The sequence below is a fragment of the Erpetoichthys calabaricus genome, chromosome 12, assembly GCF_900747795.2.
Source record: "Erpetoichthys calabaricus chromosome 12, fErpCal1.3, whole genome shotgun sequence".
NCBI lineage: Eukaryota > Metazoa > Chordata > Cladistia > Polypteriformes > Polypteridae > Erpetoichthys > Erpetoichthys calabaricus.
Window position 1 is genome coordinate 59,341,837 of NC_041405.2, and position 23,460 is coordinate 59,365,296.

Here is a 23,460-nt window from a genome sequence, read left to right on the forward strand (position 1 = left end):
TCTGATTAATGGGCTGTTCTAATCTCCGAAGTCTGTTCAGTGCCTTTGAGATGGTCTTATAACCTTCCTCAAATCTGCATTTCTCAATAAATATATCCTTGACTTGTTTTGAATGCTGTTTTGTCAATATTATTCAGGTTTTCTTTATGGGAAATCTCCACCATAGTGTTGGACTTAAGCATGAGTAGGGGTATTTATCCCCCATTAATATTTTGAGAACAGGTGGTCCGTCCATTTCCTACACAAGAGGATACTATCAGCAAATTGGGTCATATGGTAAGGAATGTACTGTGACTGAGCATAGTTAGTCTTATATGTATAAAGGGTTATGAACATGTCAAGTCTCAAAATTTAGAATTTTTTTCCCCTTTATGGAAAATTGTGCAAAGGTTTTCAATGTGTTCCTGGTTTGTAGATTAGCTGTTAAAATGAGATCCGAAATCTGAAAATGAAAGTTGTCTTGGGGCTGAATACAAAAGGTGATTTGACAAAGTATGTATATTTGTACATTATGTGTGTGTTATGCTGCCCAGGACATCAGTTTTTCAAACACCTACGTCAGATCACTAATACATTTCAGATTTTTGTTTTACCTTACTTAAAGGATGGCAAAATTGTTTTAACTGTATTTATTTCAGTGTACTTTATGTATGTAGAGAAAAATCATGTTTTCCTTTCTTATTAACAAATTTTAATTGCTGCAGAAAATGTGTGTTTCTAGTTGACTATCATCTTTGTTGCAATAATATGAATTTTGAAGTACTGTATATCTTTTCTCCAAACCATTCTTAGCGTACCTTTTTTTGAATTTCTGTGGCAGTTGTGTACTTTAATTTTATTCTCTGGAAAAAAAATCACAATACTTAATATAGAATATTGGTAATATGATCTAAAATTTCTCCGTTCCTCTTAAGAGATAACACCATTGTTAACTACCATGAATACATTTTCAAAACCTACTTAGTACAATGTTGGGTTACAGTGTACTCATAATTCAGGATTTTTATTTATTCTCCTGACAGTTTACCATTTGCAAATTCCTATTTCAAAAAGGTTAGCAGGATTTACAGTATTTATTTATTTTGTGGGGGGAATAAAGCATAAAAATGCGTTAAGTGTGTACTGCATTTCTCTAAATACAAGGAGACCCAAAAGAAGCACTGGCTACTATTTACAGCATGGTGATACAAGTAATCCTGAAATGTGTGTCGTCTCTTCTGTTCTATACTCTTTTCTTTTTAGTTAACAAGCTTTATCTAGTTCAGAAAATCTGGAAGGATTTTGCATCATCTTGGAATTTAATTTATTGCAAGACAGTAGCCCATTAAAGGGCAATGCATACAGTGATCCCTCGCTATATCGCGCTTCGCCTTTCGCGGCTTCACTCCATCGCGGATTTTATATGTAAGCATATTTAAATATATATCGCGGATTTTTTGCTGGTTCGCGGATTTCTGCGGACAATGGGTCTTTTCATTTCTGGTACATGCTTCCTCAGTTGGTTTGCCCAGTTGATTTCATACAAGGGACGCTATTGGCAGATGGCTGAGAAGCTACCCAACTTACTTTTCTCTCTCTCTTGCGCTGACTATCTGTGATCCTGACGTATGGGGTGTGAGCAGGGGGGCTGTTCGCACACCTAGACGATACGGACGCTCGTCTAAAAATGCTGAAAGATTATCTTCACGTTGCTATCTTTTGTGCAGCTGCTTCCTGAAACGACATGCCGCACAGTGCTTCGCATACTTAATACATACTCGAAGGGCATGTATTGATTTTTGATTGAAAAACAAACTCTGTCTCTCTCTCTCTCTCTCTCTCTTTGTCTGCTCCTGACGGAGGGGGTGTGAGCTGCCGCCTTCAACAGCTTTGTGCCGCGGTGCTTCGCATACTTAAAAGCAAACAGCCCTATTGATTTGTTTGCTTTTCTCTATCTATGTGACATTCTGTGCTCCTGACAAGCACTCCTTTGAAGAGGAAGATATGTTTGCATTCTTTTAATTGTGAGATGGAACTGTCATCTCTGTCTTGTCATGGAGCACAGTTTAAACTTTTGAAAAAGAGACAAATGTTTGTTTGCAGTGTTTGAATAACGTTCCTGTCTCTCTACAACCTCCTGTGTTTCTGCGCAAATCTGTGACCCAAGCATGACAATATAAAAATAACCATATAAACATATGGTTTCTACTTCGTGGATTTTCTTATTTCGCGGGTGGCTCTGGAACGCAACCCCCGCGATGGAGGAGAGATTACTGTATATAAAATTTAGAGATGACACATACTTATCAATTGTTGAGCTTCTTAACACACACTATCCATTCTCAAAATTGCTCATTCTAGTTAAGTGTCACTTTGAACGGAGCCTATTCCAGCAGCATTAGAAGCAAGTCAAGAATTATCAACAATAGAAGTGCCAGCATTGTCTAAAGCACAGAATGCAAGCCCAATACCATGGAGAGAGCTTCAAAAATATACACACAGTGAGCAGGCTGGGATTTCCACCTGAGCTCCTGGAAAGGAAATGTGAGGCAGCAATGCCAACCTATGTATGAACCATATGTCAGTGGTTAGCCAGTTTTTTTTTGTCTTTGTAATAATATTTACAAACTCTAATGTATTGTATGTGAAATATTCTTCTTCACTATGTATTATTACTGTATATGTAGTAAGGATTTTTTTTATTCCCTGATGTGAACACTGTGATGACACTCAGTCTTATTCTATCCATTTGACAACCTGTCGTTCCTTGTAAAAGCTGTTAAAGCAACAACATCAACTGTGTTAACCAAATGGAGAATAAGATGGAGTGCTAAGGGTGCTACAAAACTTACTAGATGGCTTATGATTTGGTACTATTATAAAGGTGAGTCAAAACCATTTAACAGTGGTTTAAAACTATAGCCAAACAACATTTTTTAAAACAATGAAATTGGGGGGCAGAGAGTTGATTTTTTTCCCTCTTCTCAACTATTGCTAAATCTATCAAAGCAGTTTAATCAACTGAATTTTTTTCATAATAATACAAAGGAGGTCATACTAATTTTGCATATTTAATGTTTCAGAACTATTACTTTCTGAAGCTGCTAAACATTACAGTAAACACACAGATCTGGCAGTTTGCATTTGTTTTTTGAAAGACTTGCTGAGTACTGGCTGTCTGCTACAGGAGGGAAATGAAAGATGAGATCTGTGGTGAGCTTTTTGTCAGCTGAATTTTTTTTTTAACTAGGTTAAACAATGGATAGATTGATCCTCTAGTAGACATATGCCTGTCGCTGAATTATCCCAGTGATATGTTTTGGTAAAGTGTAACACTATACTGTATATCAGTAGTCTTTTTATTTTCCCTACTGGTGAGTCTAATTCTAAATTGACAGAGCATGTGTGACTGTGGATTTGTGTCTATGTGCTGGTGACCTGTTCAGAATAGTTTCTCACTTTGTACTTTGACACTGCCGTTGTAGTGAAAATCAGTCTCTTGTACTTTGCACACATTGTTCTGTTTTTCACTGCATAAATTCTTGCTCCTGAATTGGAAAAAGTGTGTACCTAAAATAAGACGTTTTACCATTTATATGTGTATGTAATTGTTGTGTGTGTAGTACCTAGAAATTACATCCATACTAAATTATTATGTCAAATGATATTTAAGGATACTATGTGTATACAGTTAGGGCCATAAATATTTGGAGACAACTTTTTTCTAATTTTGGTTCTGTACATTACCACAATGAATTTTAAATGAAACAACTCAGATGCAGTTGAAGTGCAGACTTTCAGCTTTAATTCAGTGGGGTGAACAAAACGATTGCATAAAAATGTGAGGCAACTAAAGCATTTTTTAACACAATCCCTTCATTTCAGGGGCTCAAAAGTAATTGGACAAATTAAGTAACTGGAAATAAAATGTTCATTTCTAATACTTGGTTGAAAACCCTTTGCTGGCAATGACAGCCTGAAGTCTTGAACTCATGGACATCACCAGATGCTGGGTTTCCTCCTTTTTAATGCTCTGCCAGGCCTTTACTGCAGCGGCTTTCAGTTGCTGTTTGTTTCTGGGCCTTTCTGTCTGAAGCTTAGTCTTCAACAAGTGAAATGCATGCTCAATTAGGTTAAGATCAGGTGACTGACTTGGTCATTCAAGAATTTTCCACTTCTTTGCTTTAATAAACTCCTGGGTTGGTTTGGCTGTATGTTTTGGGTCATTGTCCATCTGTATCATGAAACGCCGCCCTATCAGTTTGACTGCATGTAGCTGGGTTTGAGCAGACAGTACGTCTCTGAACACCTCAGAATTCATTCTTCTGCTTCAGTCCTGTGTCACATCATCAATAAACACTAGTGTCCCAGTGCCACTGGCAGCCATGCACGCCCAAGCCATCACATTACCTCCACCGTGTTTTACAGATGATGTGGTATGCATTGGATAATGAGCTGTTCCACGTCTTCTCCATACTTTTTTCTTGCCATCATTCTGGTAGGTAGATAGATAGATAGATACTTTATTAATCCCAAGGGGGAAATTCACTTACTCCAGCAGCACCTTACTGATACAAAAAAAAAACAATATTAAATTAAAGATTGATAATAATGCAGGTAAAAACAGACAATAACTTTATTTATTGTTAACGTTTACCCCCCTGGGTGGAATTGAAGAGTCGCATAGTTTGGGGGAGGAACGATCTCCTCAGTCTGTCAGTGGAGCAGGACAGTGACAGCAGTCTGTCACTGAAGCTGCTCCTCTGTCTAGAGATGACACTGTTTAGTGGATGCAGTGGATTTTCCATAATTGATAGGAGCTTGCTGAGCGCCCGTCGCTCTGCCACAGATGTCAAACTGTCTAGCTCCATGCCAACAATAGAGCCTGCCTTCCTCACCAGTTTGTCCAGGCGTGAGGCGTCTTTCTTCTTAATGCTGCCTCCCCAGCACACCACCGTGTAGAAGAGGGCGCTTGCCACAACCGTCTGATAGAACATCTGCAGCATCTTATTGCAGATGTTGAAGGACGCCAGCCTTCTAAGGAAGTATAACCGGCTCTGTCCTTTCTTACACAGAGCATCAGTATTTGCAGTCCAGTCTAATTTATCATCCAGCTGCACTCCCAGGTATTTATAGGTCTGCACCATCTGCACACAGTCACCTCTGATGATCACGGGGTCCATGAGGGGTCTGGGCCTCCTAAAATCCACCACCAGCTCCATGGTTTTGCTGGTGTTCAGGTGTAGGTGGTTTGAGTCGCACCATTTAACAAAGTCCTTGATTAGGTTCCTATACTCCTCCTCCTGCCCACTCCTGATGCAGCCCATGATAGCAGTGTCATCAGCGAACTTTTGCATGTGGCAGGACTCCGAGTTGTATTGGAAGTATAGTGACAACTTTGGGGCACAGTCTATACCTACTAAAGCTAAACCTTCCAATGTGGCACCTTTTGATAGGTAGGAAGGGTATGGGGAGTTCATGTATGAACTATCAATTGTCAAACCTTGGCTGATGTTTGCAAGTCATTGATTAGGTCCCTATACTCCTCCTCCTGCCCACTCCTGATGCAGCCCACGATAGCAGAGTAGTAGTAGTAGTAGAGGTTGATCTTGGTTTCATCTGTCCAAAGAATGTTTTTCCAGAACTGTGCTGGCTTTTTTTAGATGTTCTTTAGCAAAGTCCAATCTAGCCTTTCTATTCTTGAGGCTTATGAGTGGCTTGCACGTTGCAGTGCACCCTCTGTATTTACTTTCATGCAGTCTTCTCTTTATGGTAGACTTGGATATCGAAGTGTTATTCACTTGGTTGGCTGTTGTGAAGTAGTTTCTCTTCACCATGGAAATGATTCTGCGATCATCCACCACTGTTGTCTTCCGTGGACGTCCAGATCTTTTTGCGTTGCTGAGTTCACCAGTGCTTGCCTTCTTTCTCAGGATGTACCAAACTGTAGATTTTGCCACTCGTAATATTGCAGCAATATCTCGGATGGGTTTTTTCTGTTTTCGCAACTTAAGGATGGCTTCTTTCACCTGCATGGAGAGCTCCTTTGACCACATGTTGTCTGTTCACAGCAAAATCTTCCACATGCAAGCACCACACCTCAAATCAATATCAGGCCTTTTATCTGCTTAATTGATAATGATATAACGATGGACTTTTGCCACACCTGCCCATGAAATAGCCTTTGAGTCAATTGTCCAATTACTTTTGAGCCCCTGAAATGAAGGGATTGTGTTTAAAAAAAAATGCTTTAGTTGCCTCACATTTTTATGCAATCATTTTTTTCACCCCACTGAATTAAAGCTGAAAGTCTGCACTTCAACTGCATCTGAGTTGTTTCATTTAAAATTCATTGTGGTAGTGTACAGAACCAAAATTAGAAAAAAATTGTCTCTGTCCAAATATATATGGACCTAACTGTAGTTCTTTATTTCTATATTGGCTACAACATTTTTCCTTAATATTTTATTACTAGTCTCTAATAGAGTAAAATTTCAAGTACCATCAGTGTTAACTCTTTGCAAGGAAGTAGTACAGTAGTGAGTAACATTCAGAATTGTAACACAATTTAAAAACAATACGAGTGGTGGGAAGAATCTTCTGTTAGTGTAGAGAGGAGAAAACAGCCTTTTTAAAATAACAGTTGTGTTACAACTCCTAAGATTGCTTACAGTGAGCCCATGTCAGTTGTACTGCGTTTTCACAGGAAATGGTTCACCATCTGGTGGTGGTTGTTGGAACTACAAAATCTGAAGTATACCTAAAAATAAGACCTTAGGGAGAGATATTTAGCAATTGAATTGTCAGTGAAACGCAGGACATGAGTTTAAAAGAATATTCCACCTATAAATTCTGTTTTATTTTATATGTTAATTGCCCCATATAGTTTGTAGCGGTGACCAAGAAAAAAATGTTTAATCTCATGTTTTCTTGAAAAAAGGACATAAAGACTGAAATTGAATGGAACCAAGTGGTGACCAACTCTGGACAATGGCAAACTATATGGGGTAATTAACATGTAGAATAAATATAATCTTTGGGTGGAGTGTTCTTTTAACTGCATTTTGAATATCTAAGTAATTTAATTCGCAAATATTTCTTTAACAGTACTGTAATAATTGTAATATGCTTTTTAGTTACACTGAATTATGTTTTAAGTAAGTCTATGCATATTACTACAATGTGGCTACAAAGACAATAGACAAGGTAGTTGGAAGTGTGTTTGTATCCAGCTGTGTTTAAATGATTACAGTTAAAGGCATATTGATCAAGAGAATCAATCTTGGAAATAGACCTCCTTGTGAAATGAATGACAATACTATGTGAGATCTTTTTTTTTTTTTATTTTGTGTGGCCTTTCCTATACCTTTTTGTACAGCAGATGAGCATCAACTTTATTAAGCAAAGTCCGAAAGTATAAATGAATGCTTCCTTTGGTTTAAGACCTATCATTACCAATGTATGTGTAATATGTTGAAATTGAATTTAAATGTGCAGCTTAGTCTTAGCGTTGCACATAAAACACTGACAACTCTCCTTGTCTAATTTCTGTTCAGTTTCCCCAATTGGTATGGTGAGTGATTTTCAAAGGTTATAGCATTCCCTATATATTCTTAAACAACAAAGAAGGTGTTATTACTGTTAATCTATGCAACACAAACAAAACTTATTAACATATGAAACAAAATAATTACATTTCTTGTTGAACAGAAAAATGTAATGAAAACAGAGACATTCTAATTTGATCTGACCTCTGTTAAATATTTCATTTACAGATTGCAAGACTGTATTTGGTTTCTGATATTTTATACAACTCGTGTGCCAAAGTCGCCAACGCCTCTTATTACAGAAAATTGTAAGCTACTTATTTATATCAAATATATATATACAAACAAATGTTTCTTAGCCACAACTCCCAGCCATACTTCTGTAATTTAATGTGTTTTTCAGCTTTGAAGCTAAACTTCCACAAATTTTTACTGATGTAAGTGATGCATATAAGAATATTCGAGCCAGACTTCAAGCTGAGCAATTTAAGGTTAGTTTAATAAAGTACAAATGTGTCATTTTTACTTTTATTACTTCACAGTGTAATGGATTTTTATATATACATAAATATATATATATATATATTTTTTTTTTTTTTTTTTTTGGAAAAGCAAAAGATAATGTCTTGCTTCAGAGCCTGGGAAGACTGGGCCATTTATCCTGAGCCTTACCTTATTCAGTTACAAAATATTTTCCTTGGGTTAGTCAAAGGAGAAGATGACGTATTACAAGGATCTGTGGTATGTATCTTCTTAATAAACTTAAGAAACTTTATTGCATTTATTCAGTTTTTTGTTAGGAGATTTAAATGGGTCTTTTAATTAGTCGACAGCTCATCTGTTTCCATTCATTAATGCCTAATTTCTAAACTAAATATTTAGAATATATTGTATATACTTTTTTTTTTTTTTGGCCATTTAGCTACATCTCACTTGACCAGTTGAATTTTGTATTTATGGATAATAAGACAGCCTCCTTAGAAAATATTTTGTAGCAAAATATAATTATAAAAAAAATGGTTAACCTTTTAATAGAAAGTGATATATGGATCTCATTAAAAGTTGTGTTGTACTGAGTTCAAACAAAAAGTTAAGGTTATAATGTACTAATTATTTTCGTTGACGGTCCCAGCTGTACTTTGCAGAAAGTGAGCATCATCTCTGCATGGAACCTTGCTCCATCACAGTGCATTTTCACTCATTCATTCATACTCGGTCTTGCTGGGCCAATTTATAGTTGGCAGTTAAGCTAATCTAAACACAAGAAGAACCCGCAAGCTCCTAATGTCAAAATAAGTTAATCAAGTACAGCTCAGTGTATCTGATGTCATTTCAAAATTGTGATTTATAATGAGGCTGAATGTCTGGAAGCTAAAACAGTTTAGATTCTTCTCTAATAAAATTTTGGTTTTATTTTCAATTTCCAGCCCAATAATGAATATGTTCATTCCTTTTCTGTTGTAAGTTTTTTTTTCTGGTAATCCATGTTTCCTCCCACATCTCAAAGGCGTGTGTATTAGGTAAACTGGAAACCTATAATTTGCCTCGTCTGAAGAAGAAGAGTGCATATTCTTTCATCTTACTGGCCTTTGTGGTCTTGTAGCCAGTTGCCCTGGAATAAACTTGGGCTCTCTATTACCTTGTACTAGTCAAACTAGGTTTAAAATATTCATGAATAGCTTCCAGTAATATTCACAGAACCTTGAGCTCCTATATTATGAATGTTTAAGGAATTTTACTAGAATCATGGTTTTTATTAGAAAGCAAGTTATATTTCTTTGGAAAAAGAGTACGATGGAAGTGCATTATGGGTTCTGTGATAGTGTGTTTTTTTAGTAAAAAAAAAAAAATGTCTGTAGCCATAAGGTGTAAAAGTAGTCTGGAAAAGAGTGAGGGGAAGAGGGAAAGAATCAGATAGGCAAGAGAGATCCTGATCCCAATGACAATGGGTGAAAGAAAGTCAAGATCACAGCAGCCTGGTGCAGTAAAGAGGAGGCCCTGTGCTGATAAATGATGCTCAAGTTGTAGGGTCGCTCCATGCTGATCATTAACGTGAAGCAGAGGTGACCATCCACTTTGCGAGGTGCCATGGATCCTGAGGGATTGTTGTGGAGCACAAGCCACTCAAAAGGTTGACAACGCTTGCCAAAGGGCATCACTTGCGGCTGACCAGACCTCAAAAGATGACCTGCAAAGGTGTAAAATTGGAAGGACGCACTAGTAGAGTAAGTTGTAATGAAGGTTGATCTTGACTGCGTTTTAAACTGATACTTAACTGCTTTTGGATTTAGTCATTTAACATTTTAATTGCCACTTTTATTAGTTTTTTGGACTGGGTATTTATTTATTAAAGCCTTTCTGCACTCCACTTTGGATGCTTTTATTTGAATAAGAGCACTCTGCACATTTACACCAACCTTTGCTGGTTTGAGTACTCATTAAACTGGCTCATTCTTGGTACATGACTGTCGATGAGCTGGGTTCAAGTGAGACATGGCAGCTGTGGGTACCCCACGGGTGTCACAAAGAGTATAACATTTATTGCTGTTTAATTGACATAGTTTGAAAGTGATTAATTCGACTTGCAATACATTAATTTGGGATCTTATGCTCTTAATTCTAGAATCAAGATCTTGATGGTGCTCCCCTTGATGATGTAGATGGTATTCCCCTGGAGAATATTGATGGCTCTCCAATGCAGGATGGACCTTGGGATGGAACTCCCTTAGATGGTGCCCCTATAGATGACATTGATGGAGTACCATTGTGTTCTGCAATTGATGACATTGATGGTTTGCCTTGTATGAATCAAGATTTGTGAAGAGTACTTTATTCTGTATTGGTTAATTTTTTTTGTATTGAACACTCATTTACCTTTCATGTACCACATTAATCTATAAGCGCTTCTCTTCTGTACCTTTTCCCATTTATTATTTAGTGGTTAATTCTTTTTAATTTATGATACAACCAGGCCAAAACAAAGCACTGTTTCAGGAAAAAGTCTGGCTTTATGTAATAATGTATTTTATTTAGGCATTGGCTTACATTAGATAAATTGTACATCCTCTCTTGACTAAAATCTGGGCACCTTGTGAAGCACCATCCTCTTCATGCATCATCCTCAGGCTGTGTAGGCATTTTACCACTCACATCAACAGATTTTTATGCCCCTTTCAGCTCTTGATTTACTGTGCTTTTGTTGCTAATTTGATTGTCAGATGTCGAGTACTGGTGTTAACTGCATCACTAAATTTCCTCTTTTAACTATCCATTGTCTTGCTTAAACAATCAAGTATATTGTATGTGTTTTGATTATCTGTTAGTTAACTAGAATAGGAAATAGAATACAAAACAGTTGGCTGTGAAATCGGTGTACTCACAGTAGAAAAAGGTGTATACTATTTATCATCTTTATTACACATAAACTAGCAGTATAATAGTGGATTGGAACGACTAGTATAAGGGAAATCCAATCTGCAATTCAGTTCAAGTGACAGCTTCTGATCCTGATAATTCATTACGAATATAGTGCCTGCTGGTATATTTGACTTTACCTGGGGCTGAATTTTGTAGTTTTTCTATTTATAAGACTAAAATACATTATTATTTAATAGTGTCTTATCAGTTTTGATTTGTATGCTGCCTAGTTTTAGGGGAGAAAACATACATTTTATTCTCAGATGTATCAATTGTACCATAGTGATTAGTCTATAAAATACATATAAGTAACAACTTCATTGTACCATGTACACATGACAGTAAATCTGAACTTGAAATGGAGTGTTTGAAAAATAGAACATTACACACAAATTGTTACTTTCTTTAAATGCTCATTTTAAATTAGGGTTCAGCACCCAAAAGTGCTGACTACCAACTCCTGTGAGTCTAGGTAATGAATAGTAGTTTTACTTAAGATATGTTAATTACATATGATTGTATAAGCACAACATTTTGAGTTGGTACTGCTATATGGAAAAAATATTTTATATGAACCAAGCTTGAAGACACAACTTTTGTCCATCACTAATATGGGTTTCTCTTTTAGATTTTGTAAAGCACTGTAATAAATTATCTTGAGGAGTTACATGGAACTCAAACTGCAGTACACCTTGCTTTCTTAACATGCAAATAAACAAGAAGTCAATGACAAAAATGCTTGTTAAGCATACAGTATGTACAGTATTAGGCAGCTGCCTGCTAGAGTCTGAAAATTAAGATAGTTGTTTAAATTTCTTTCCTGTAATTATCAGCTATAAATATTTCCTCCTTAGAGAAGAAAAGTACATGCAGCTAACAATAACATGGGGTCATAGCTAACGAAGAAACCTTATTAAATTTAGTCTCATATGAACTTTTATGTAAAAGTTTATAATTTTTCAGATTTTTATTTAAAAATGTTTTGGTAACACTTTAGGTACTGCAAAAATATTTAGGTACTGCAAAAATATATTACTCGTATACTCTTGTGTAACAAGACCTTAACAAAGGCATCTTTTGGATTTCATTACACTTTTCTCACAACTCAAAGCTTTTTACTGAGTAGGGAACCACTTCAACAACCACTAATGTATAGCATCCTCCTGGATGATACAACGGCAGCTATTTTTGTGCCAGTATGCTCATTGCACATTAGTTGTTAGGTGGTGAAGTGGTGAGAGAGATAGCTAACCAATTAGAGACAGGGGATGATTAGGGTGCCAGAATGACTAGGCCATGGAGGGCAATATAGCCTGCACATCATATCTCTGTGCAGTGTTGCTTAATAAGACCCTTTGGTATGCTGGTAAGTATGCAAAATCAAGAAAAATATGTCTCAAGCCACTTCTGACCATTCTAAAGTGAACTTATTTTAGTAGGTTACATTGCACAGATAAATAACCGCCTTTACCGATGCTTTGTGTTATTAACCCAAGGCAAATCCTTTGTTAAAGTCTTGTTACTTAAGAGTAAATAAGTAATAGATGCATTTTTGCAGTACCTAAACTAAATGATTTTAATAATTGTTTGTTTTTGTTCAGTTGAAGATACACCAGTTTCCATTAAGGAGAAACCCATTGTAAAAGTTCCACTTTCAAAGTGGGAAGTTATAGAAGATCTGGACGAAATTGAAGAAGGTGACATATTTTTTTCTGTTTATGTGCGTTTGTTTGTATAGTGTAATATGTTTGTAAAGATATACAGAACATTCCCAATTTAACCCTTTGTACCCACAGATTTACTTTTCCAGTTTTTTTTTTATTCATCATCAACACACTTTTTAAATAAAGCATTAACTACTTTATTCTTAATATTCATTAAATTAATAGCAACTGAACCGTGGATGTGCCTTACCCCTTCCCAACCTGGAAGTGCATTGCCAGGGTTCAGTAATTAATTATTTGGCAACATTACTTGCTTAAAAAATTGGAATGCATTACTAGCCAGTAGCAATTTTAGCACATATATGATGAGTAAAATTTGTTTTGATACTCTGATGGTAATAATGTGTTATGGTTGACTGTTGCTCACACATAAACATTCTTTCAACTTAATATATGATAAAGAAAGCTTTCCTACCATTTACTATCTGTACTTGTTTTAGCCACGTAGCAGTAGCAGTAGCTTGAAATTGTATTTTAATCTTTATAGTATTACTGGCCACAAGCTTTAGGTATTGTGTAAGAAGGAAACCTGATGCAGTATTTTAAAAAGGAACTCCTTTTCTCTAGCTTCAAGAAGCATTTCTAACATTAATACTTTGGTTTGTGGGAGAATTGTGTATAAACGTCTGTAGCTGCAGCTATTCTGCATTGCTCTAAATTTATTTTTTGTTTCATTTGATAATTTTATATTACATTTTTAACAATTGAGCATATCAAGACCATTTCATGTACATCGTTATTTCACTGTTTGCTCGCTTTAATTAGATGTAGAATAATAACTCGTTGTAATAAACAGATTAAAGCAGATCTAGTTAAAAAATAATAAAATGTCAGTCATCATTCATACATTGAATTCAGATATGTACAGTCATGGCCGAAATTATCGGCATCCCTGGAATTTTCCTTGAAAATGCACCATTTCTCCAAGAAAATTGTTGCAATTACAAATGTTTTGGTATACACATGTTTATTTCCTTTATGTGCATTGGAACAACACAAAAAGCAGAGAAAAAACGCCAAATCTGACATCATTTCACACAAAACTCAAAAACCGAGCTGGACAAAATTATTGGCACCCTCTACTTAATATTTGGTTGCACGCCTTTTGGAAAAAAATAACTGAAATCAAGCGGTTCCTATAACCATCATCAAGCTTGTTACACCTCTCAACTGGAATTTCCGACCACTCTTCTTTTGCAAACTGCTCAAGGTTTCTCAGATTTGAAGGGCCCCTTCTCCCAACAGCAATTTTGAGATCTCTCCATAAGTGTTCAATCGGATTTAGATCCAGACTCATTGCTGGCCACATCAGAACTCTGTAGCGCTTTGTCTTCAACCATTTCTGAGTGCTTTCAGAGGTATTTTTGGGGTCATTGTCCTGCTTGAACACCCATGACCTCTGACGCAGACCCAGCTTTCTGACACTGGGCCCTACATTGCACCCCAATATCTTTTGGTAGTCTTCAGATTTCATGATGCCTTGCACACAGTCAAGGCATCCAGTACCAGAAGCAGCAAAACATCCCCAAAACATCATAGAACCTCCACCATGTTTGACTGTAGGTACTGTGTTCTTTTCTTTGTAGGCCTCATTCCATTTTCTGTAAACAGTAGAATGATGAGCTTTACCAAAAAGCTGTACCTTGGTCTCATCTGTCCACAAGATGTTTGCCCAGAAGGATTTTGGCTTCCTCAAGTACATTTTGGCAAACTCCAGTCTGGCTTTTTTATGTTTCTGTGTCTGCAGTGGGGTCCTCCTGGCTCTCCTGCCATAGCGTTTCATTTCGTTCAGATGTCGACGGATAGTTCGAGCTGACACTGTTGCACCCTGAGTCTGCAGAACAGCTTGAATATGTTTTGAAGTTGATTGGGGTTGTTTATCCACCATTCGGACTATCCTTCGTTGCAGTCTTTTATCAATTTTTCTCTTCCGTCCACGTCCAGGGAGATTAGCTACAGTGCCATGTGTTGTGAACTTCTTGATTATGTTGCGCACAGTGGACAAAGGAACATGAAGATCTCTGGAGATGGACTTGTAGCCTTGAGATTGGTGATATTTTTCTACAATTTTTGTTCTCAAGTCCTCAGACAATTCTCTGCTCTTCTTTCTGTTCTCCATGCTTAGTGTGGCACACTCAGACACACAACCAAAAGGTTGAGTCAACTTTTCTCCATTTTAACTGGCTTCAGGTGTGATTGCTATATTGCCAGCACCTGTTTCTTGCCACAGGTGAGTTCAAGCAAGCATTATATGCTTGAAATAAAACGATTTACCCACAATTTTGAAAGGGTGCCAATAATTTTGTCCGGCCCATTTTTGGAGTTCTGTGTGACATGATGTCAGATTTGGCTTTTTTTCTGTGTTTTTTTTGTGTTGTTCCAATGCACGTAAAGGAAATAAACATGTATATACAAAAACATTTGTAATTGCAATAATTTTCTGGGAGAAATGGTGCATTTTCTGGGAAAATTCCAGGAGTGCTGATAATTTCGGCCATGACTGTATAGTATATAAACTGTGTTGGTGACTTAATGGTTTTTAAGTTGCACTATATTTGAATATCATTTTGTGTGTATTCAGCAAAAATTAGGACACAATATGAATAACACTAAAGGATGTTTTTTTTATTTTAAAATAGCAAATGTTGAATCAAAGTGGGATGTACTTGAAGAGCAAGATTCAGAAGAAGAAATTACAAGAATAAAGTAAGTGGTAAATACATTTTACACAAATTAACGTATTGATGATTTATCCAAAATGACAGATCACAAATGCTTAATGCATCTTTCTGCACTTGACCATATGAGGGATTTGCTCCATACCACACAGTCTATAGATTTGCAGCTGAACCTCTTGATCCATGAGCTATACTGCCTGCTCAGAAGTTAAATTCTGTAGTGTAATTAATAGGAACATAATCCTGTCCTGTCAAGTTTATAAAAATATAAAATGTTACCGTAAGTTTCTTGTCACCTATTAATTATATTTATTGAAGGTTCTATGGTTAAAAAAAATAAACAATTGCCAGTAAATCTTGTTTTTACTATGCAGTTAAATTGACAGACCCATTTTGTCCATGACATAGTCAGTATTGCTGCATTCACCCAATCACTGCTGTGACTCTTTTGTTACCATTTTGTTCATTACTTCCAAATAGTTTTTAAAATGCAAACATTATATATTGAGCAGGAACAGGTGAGATTAAAAGGAATAGACTTTTTACTGTTTATTCTAAAACTGCAAGACACCATGGTTCTGTTTGTACTGTTTAAAATATCTTGATTGCTACTTGTTTAGTTAAAGCCAGTGCTCAACCACATTATTTGTAAATGAAGAATTATTTTCTTTAGTATTGACTAATTAACGTCTTGTTAATAGACAAATGATACCGTGCAATACATAATTCATATCTGTATATTTTCCATTAGAGAAGATATAAAAGCTGAAAGTGAAGAATCTGAAGCTGACAGTAGTGATTCAGATTCATCATACGATAAAGAAGACCTATTAGCAGGAAAGCCTCTTCAGCTCTTTTCAGATGTTTCTGAAGGAAAACGAGCTAAGCTGCGTGAACTTGAAGTTAGTCCATATTAAGATTTTTTTCCTCACTTAAAAGTATGTACAGAAAATAGGTTAAAAGATTTTTTTTTTTTTTTTTAAAAGTTAAGGGTTATGAAATTTCAAGATGAACTTGATTCTGGAAAACGACCGAAAAAGGCAGGAATGTCTGTACAGCAACAAATTGAACACTACAGAAACAAGCTTTTACACAAGGTTTGCAATTTTTCAATTTCATTATTGAATAAAGGTTTTAAAGTAGTTGTTTTCCTAGAAACCTAGATTAGGTTGTTAAATTAAGAGCAAATGTTCGATTATGGAGGAAAATACAACAAAGTATTCTCTTGTTTGAGGCACATGGTCTCCTTTACCTGGATTTGTATTTCATAAATTTTGCTGATACTAACTGTTTGAACTAGATATGAAATTTATTTACTGGTCACATCTCAGAAGTTGTGATAAATTAGAACATTTTGTTATTGTTAATCAAAATCTAAAACTGTGTTCTTGGTAGAGAGCAGCCCAGCATGTTTATTTCTCCTAGATAAAGATTCCACTATGGAAATCACACATTCAGATTTCATTTTTATTAGGTTAATTAAGTTAAAAGATGTACATAACAGAAGGAAACAGTTTGACAAAAATTTTATTTACAGGGAATATTGCAGAAATGGGAAACAGTGGATTGTATCAAGAAGTATATAACATGTATAAACTGAACAGGATTTTTATGGTCACTGTTCCATTAACAATTTATTAAAACAATCTTATCAAGTGATATGATTCATGTGCCAGTTTTAGGCCATGCTGTATCTGCAAGTGTTGCATGGATAATTCAAATTAAGATTTTGTGTCTTTCATTCGGAGAGTGTGAAACTGATTTAAATGAATCTATGTTCCTCACGGTGGTTCTTCTATAAAGAATGCCTGCTTGGAAGCATGTACTGCACATTCATGTTTGCAAAAAAAAAAAAAACTATTAATACACAATGATAAGGGCCAGAACTCAAAGTGCTAAATTTACAACTATAGTTAATCCTGAGCATCCAACCCCATATTAAATAGAGAATAACTGGACACCAATTTGACTCCCTTTAGAAGCTGTATGTTTAGCAGTTGAGTAGGAGGAATTATTGTTGTTGTCTAGTGACAGACTTCTGCATGTTACTAATAAATTTATTGAACAAATAGTGTGACATGGAAGACTTAAAACACTCCTTTTAAGCATTAGATCATTATTCACAGTATTAAGTATGTTGATAAAGTTAAAAAGAAATTTAGTATTTGCTGCCTTTACTCCCTGCATTATAGTTTTAGTAAATTTAAGGTTTGACCACAGTGGATTGACACTGAAGAATGCTTGTGAATTTATAGTAGTGAGAAAAGTGCTATATAAATGAAAAGAATTACAATTATTGTATAATAATAATAATATCTGTATTCAAAATTATTAACTCTGTTATAACTCTGATTACAGTAATCAGAGGTGGAGGTCAAAGTTCTAAGAGATAAGCAAAACAAAATAAAAAAAATTGTTTTCTCTTGCTACTCATGCTACAGTGGTATGTCATAAGACAAACAGCGTACTGGTAAGGAGTTTATTTGTTGGCCTTGAACTTCAAAATTTTTGTGGGATAGAAGGAAACATGAGTCAAATCCTACCTGACAACTCTAAAAACAGTGTAGGCATCCCTTTGCCTTGTCTGCCATCATACGATTGGGCCTTTGCTGCATTATTTTTTCAGACCTTCAGTCTTTCAATTGAAAATAGCATGCAAACACTGATGCGAACCTTCCCAAAACCTGATGCTGAGATTCTGTGAACTGTAAATATATAAATTCCTATTATATTTTTCAGACCCAGGAGCATTGCAAAGTTCTGCATGCCATGATAGATGACTTGATATGTAGGTAAACTGTGCTTTCCTGATTCTCGAGGGGAAATTATTCCAAAAGCAACACAGAACATAATTATAATGCAAAACATTTAAAATAAATTGAATACGTACAAGACTCAAAACAATACACATAATGTACCATATGCCAATGTGTATTTTGTAACTGTCTAGAGTGGACATGGGAGGAGGACTTACACAGTATGGAGGGCAAAAATGAACCTCATAGGCATCTCTTGGTACTCTGGTGTATTGAAACATAAGATAAAGGTACCTCAGGATAGTGCTTTGTAGAGAGGGAGAAATTGGGTCATCACTTGTCATGATTACCTCTGATTTAACTGTTGTCCTCATTTCCTGCCAGTGACTCTGTTGTTATTTCTGTTGCATGTCTGGCTTACCTGAACAGTTTATATGTGCCTCTAAAACCCTTTAAGCTGTTCCTAAAATCTAGTGTTACCCCACAAAGACCACAGCATAGAATGGAACAATACCGCAAATTAAAGGACCATAGCCTCCAATCAAAGACATAAATATAAATGCTAAAATGTTATTGATTAGATCCTGCCAAGTTTTAAAAAAGTTTTGAGCAGATCCTTTAAGTGAGAATTACATTTTTCTCCCATTTCAAATAGTATGTAATGTTAGTTATATTAAAAAATTAATGGCATAGCAAAATTAATGTTAATCTTGAACTCTTAACAAAATACTACTTAAGCAAGAACAACCTGAATCTTAATGCCTTGCTGAAGGTCAAAGTATTATAAACACCTACCAAAATAACCAAAAAAATCTTGTGTTAATTATGAAGTTGACATAGTATATAAAACACAGATGTGTCAAAGTAAAACTGAACTATCAAAATTACTAGATTTTGTTTTTCTTTTATTATTATTTTTTTACTGAATTTATTAAAGCAAGTAACATTCCATACAAACAGGTCAATCTTAACAAAATTAAATTCAGTTAAACCCCCACCCAAGGGAAAGAGAGTAAGGCCAACAGCCCAAGTAAAACTTTTAAGAGTAGAAAAAAGGGAAGAGAATCCTTTTCCCCAATATAAAAGCTTATTCTGAAATATTATTGATTAGATCCTGCCAGTTTTTTTTAAAGTTTTGAACAGATCCTTTAAGTGAGAATTAGATTTTTTCCAATTTTATACAGTATATAACATCAGTTACTCAATGACTTAAAAGAGGTGGGCTAGGATTCTTCTACTTGAACAAGTTAAATCTATGTGCTAATATTGAAGTAAAGGCGATTGCAGTTTGTTTGTCCTTCTCCACTTTAAGCCCATCTGGGAGTACACCAAATATAGCTATTAATGGATTAGGAGTAATTGCAACAACAAAGCTGTCTGATGGGCACTTAAAGATTTTTGTCCAGAATTATGTTAATTTGGTGCACGCCCAAAACATGTGGCCTTGTGAGGCTGAAGCTCGATTGCAATGTTCGCAGGTTGGATCTTGCCCTGGAAACATTTTGGTCAATTTTAAACGAAATAGGTTTGCTCAATAAAACATTTTAAGTTGAATAATTGTATGCTTTGCGCATATGGAGCTAGAGTGAGTTCGTTGCATGGCAACCTTCCACTCCTTTTCTGAAATGTTGAGTAAGAGCTTCTTTTCCCACTGTACTCTGGGATTTTTAAAAGGAAGGACTTTAAAATGATTTTATATATTATGGAAATGCTATCTTGAGTCTTCAAGACTGATCTATGTCTCTTATAGAATAGAAATAGGTGGGAAATGAGGAAAATTATGCAGATTTTGTTTAGCAAAGTTTCTGATTTGGAGATAGTGAAAAAATTGTGTTGATGGAAAGCTAAATTTGGAGTGTAATTGTTAGTAGAATGCAAAGACATTATTTATATACAAATCTCTAAATGATTTAATTCCATACTTTTTCCAAACATTATTATTGTGTAAGTTTGAAAGGGTTTGAATAGGTGGTTATAATGTTGATGTGACACAGATAAAATATTCTCAAACTGGAATAGCTTTGTACATTGCTTCCATATTCTGAATGAATGAAGGACAATTGGGTTGTTAATATATTGATGATACCTTGTATTTACTGGTGTACAAAGCAAGGGATATAAAAAAAAGTATTGTAGGATTTCATTTCTATTGCAGACTAAGTTAGTGTGTCTTCGTCAATTTGTGTCAATGTCTAGGTTTTTTTATAGCTTGTAAAGTATATTTGCCACCCAGTAATAAAATTGAAAATTAGGTAGAGCCATGCCACCTTCTGATTTAGGTTGTTGTAGGATCGCCCTTTGGATGTGTGGATATTTCAAATTCTAAATAAATGAAGTTATTATTGAATCTAATTTCTTAAATTATTTGTTAATGTATATTGGGAATGTTTTGAAATAGAAACAGAAGCTTAGGGAAGATATTCATCTTGATAGTGTTAATTCTCCCGGCTAAAGTAAGATGTAGGGTAGACCATCTATGCACATCTTGTGTATAGTTTTTCCAAGCAGAAATCATAATTTGTTGAAAAAGAGGTTTATATTTACTTGGCTGTTTACCTCTAGGTATTTAAACTGATCTGAAATGATTAAACTGTGAATTTCCCATTGAGATTAATAAAGTATCCTTCCTATCTATCTATCTATCTATCTATCTATCTATCTATCTATCTATCTATCTATCTATCTATCTATCTATCTATCTATCTATCTATCTATCTATCTATCTATCTATCTATCTATCTATCTATCTATCTATCTATCTATCTATCTGGAAGGTGTCTAAACTAATGTTGTTTGTTAGAGAATTCACTGGAAAAAGCATACTTTTGTTCAAATTAATTTTGTGTCCAGATATATTTTGAAATTCTGCTAGTTCAGTTAGGGCTGCAGGCACAGAATTTTGTGGGTCTGATATTGAGTATACTTTACCGTATCATCATAATGATATTTTCTGTTCAAGTCCTTCTCTGAAAATCCCCTTTATCGCTGATGCATTTCAAAAGTGAACAGCCAATGACGATTGCAAATAGCAGTGGTGAAAAGGGGCATCCTTGTCTAGTACCGTGTTCTAGTGTGAAGTAGTCTGAAATAATGTTAATACAAACTGAAGCCTCTGGACTGGTATACAGTAGTTTGGTCTATGCATATACAGTGGGACAAAAAAGTATTTAGTCAGCCACCATTTGTGCAAGTTCTCCCACGTAAAAAGATGAGAGAGGCCTGTAATTTTCATCATAGGTATACCTCAACTATGAGAGACAAAATGAGAAAAAAAAATCCAGAAAATCACATTGTCTGATTTTTGAAGAATTTATTTGCAAATTATGGTGGAAAAAAAGTATTTGGTCAATAACAAAAGTTCATCTCAATACTTTGTTATATACCCTTTGTTGGCAATGACAGAAGTCAAACGTTTTCTGTAAGTCTTCATAAGGTTTTCACACACTGTTCCTGGTATTTTGGCCCATTCCTCCATGAAGATCTTCTCTAGAGCAGTGATGTTTTGGGGCTGTTGCTGGGCAACACAGACTTTCAACTCCCTCCAAAGATTTTCTATGGGGTTGAGATCTGGAGACTGGCTAGGCCACTCCAGGATCTTGAAATTCTTCTTACGAAGCCACTCCTTTGTTACCCGGGCGGTGTGTTTGGGATCATTGTCATGCTGAAAGACCCAGCCACGTTTCATCTTCAATGCCCTTGCTGATGGAAGGAGGTTTTCACTCAAAATCTGACGATACATGGCCCTATTCATTCTTTACTTTACACGTATCAGTCGTCCTGGTCCCTTTGCAGAAAAACAGCCCCAAAGCATGATGTTTCCACCCCCATGCTTTACAGTACGTACGGTGTTCTTTGGATGCAACTCAGCATTCTTTCTCCTCCAAACACGACGAGTAGATTTATTACTAAAAAGTTCTATTTTGGTTTCATCTGACCATATGACATTCTCCCAATCCTCTTCTGGATCATCCAAATGCTCTGTAGCAAACTTCAGACGGGCCTGCACATGTACTGGCTTAAGCAAGGGGACACGTCTGGCACTGCCAAATTTGAGTCCCTGGCGGCGTAGTGTGTTACTGATGGTAGCCTTTGTTACTTTGGTCCCAGCTCTCTGCAGGTCATTCACTAGGTCCCCCCGTGTGGTTCTGGGATTTTTGCTCACCGTTCTTGTGATCATTTTGACCCCATGGGGTGAGATCTTGCGTGGAGCCCCAGATCGAGGGAGATTATCAGTGGTGTTGTATGTCTTCCATTTTCTAATAATTGTTCCCACAGTTGATTTCTTCACACCAAGCTACTTACCTATTGCAGATTCAGTCTTCCCAGTCTGGTGCAGGTCTACAATTTTGTTTCTGGTGTCCTTTGACAGGTCTTTGGTCTTGGCCATAGTGGAGTTTGGAGTGTGACTGTTTGAGGTTGTGGACAGGTGTCTTTTATATTGATAACGAGTTCAAACAGGTGCCATTAATACAGGTAACGAGTGGAGAACAGAGGAGCCTCTCACAGAAGAAGTTACAGGTCTGTGAGAGCCAGAAATCTTGCTTGTTTGTAGGTGACCAAATACTTTTGTTCCACCATAATTTGCAAATAAATTATTTAAAAATCAGATTTTTTTTTCTCATTTTGTCTTTCATCATTGAGGTATACCTATGATGAAAATTACAGGCCTCTCTCATCTTTTTAAGTGGGAGAACTTGCACAATTGGTGGCTGACTAAATACTTTTTTGCCCCACTGTATGTTCGGGCCACACCCAAACCTATGCATTGTGGTGAATAGGTAGTCCCATTCAACTATATCAAATGTTTTTTCTGTATCCAAAGATGATAATATCTCTGGAGTGTTAGACTTTATGGGTGAATATATTACATTAAGTAGGTGTTGAAGATTGGAAGCTGTCTACCTTTAATAAATCCAGTTTGGTCTTAGGATATTACCAAAGGGAGCATTTTCTTAATCATTCTAGCTCGAACTTTGGAGAGTATCTTAACATCATTATTCAGAAGTGAGATTGGTCTGTATGATACACATTGTAATAAGTCCTTTTTTTTTTTTTTTTAAGAAAAATGGTAATTAATGCTTGGTGGAAAGTTTGAGGTTGAATTTTATTGTCTCTGGCTTTTATAAATGTTGCTAATAATAGGGGAACTAACTTAATTGAATTTTTTTTTTTAATTTAGCAAGGTATCCATCAGGACCTGGGGCCTCATGCATAATACTGTGTGTAGAATTCACACTAAAACATGGCATATGGAAAAGCGGAAATGTGCGTACGCACAAAAAATCCACATCTAATGTATTTTCTCACAGAATGGTTGACAAAATGGGTTAATGCTGCTTTAGCTCTGTGGCCAGCAAGA

The 23,460-nt window shown here is 35.8% G+C and overlaps 1 protein-coding gene across 1 annotated transcript in view; it reads left to right on the plus strand.

The window, feature by feature from the left end:
- The window catches only part of zgc:163098 (uncharacterized protein LOC100037380 homolog), a 68,808-nt gene that overhangs the window by 43,534 nt on the left and 1,814 nt on the right, over nucleotides 1-23,460 (plus strand). Inside the window, exons 15-22 of the mRNA XM_028815636.2 lie at nucleotides 7,755-7,834; nucleotides 7,930-8,017; nucleotides 8,139-8,267; nucleotides 10,150-10,327; nucleotides 12,545-12,640; nucleotides 15,307-15,373; nucleotides 16,097-16,247; nucleotides 16,332-16,442. Of these exons, the coding sequence (XP_028671469.2) occupies nucleotides 7,755-7,834; nucleotides 7,930-8,017; nucleotides 8,139-8,267; nucleotides 10,150-10,327; nucleotides 12,545-12,640; nucleotides 15,307-15,373; nucleotides 16,097-16,247; nucleotides 16,332-16,442 (900 nt within the window). The remainder of the gene's footprint in view (nucleotides 1-7,754; nucleotides 7,835-7,929; nucleotides 8,018-8,138; nucleotides 8,268-10,149; nucleotides 10,328-12,544; nucleotides 12,641-15,306; nucleotides 15,374-16,096; nucleotides 16,248-16,331; nucleotides 16,443-23,460) is intronic.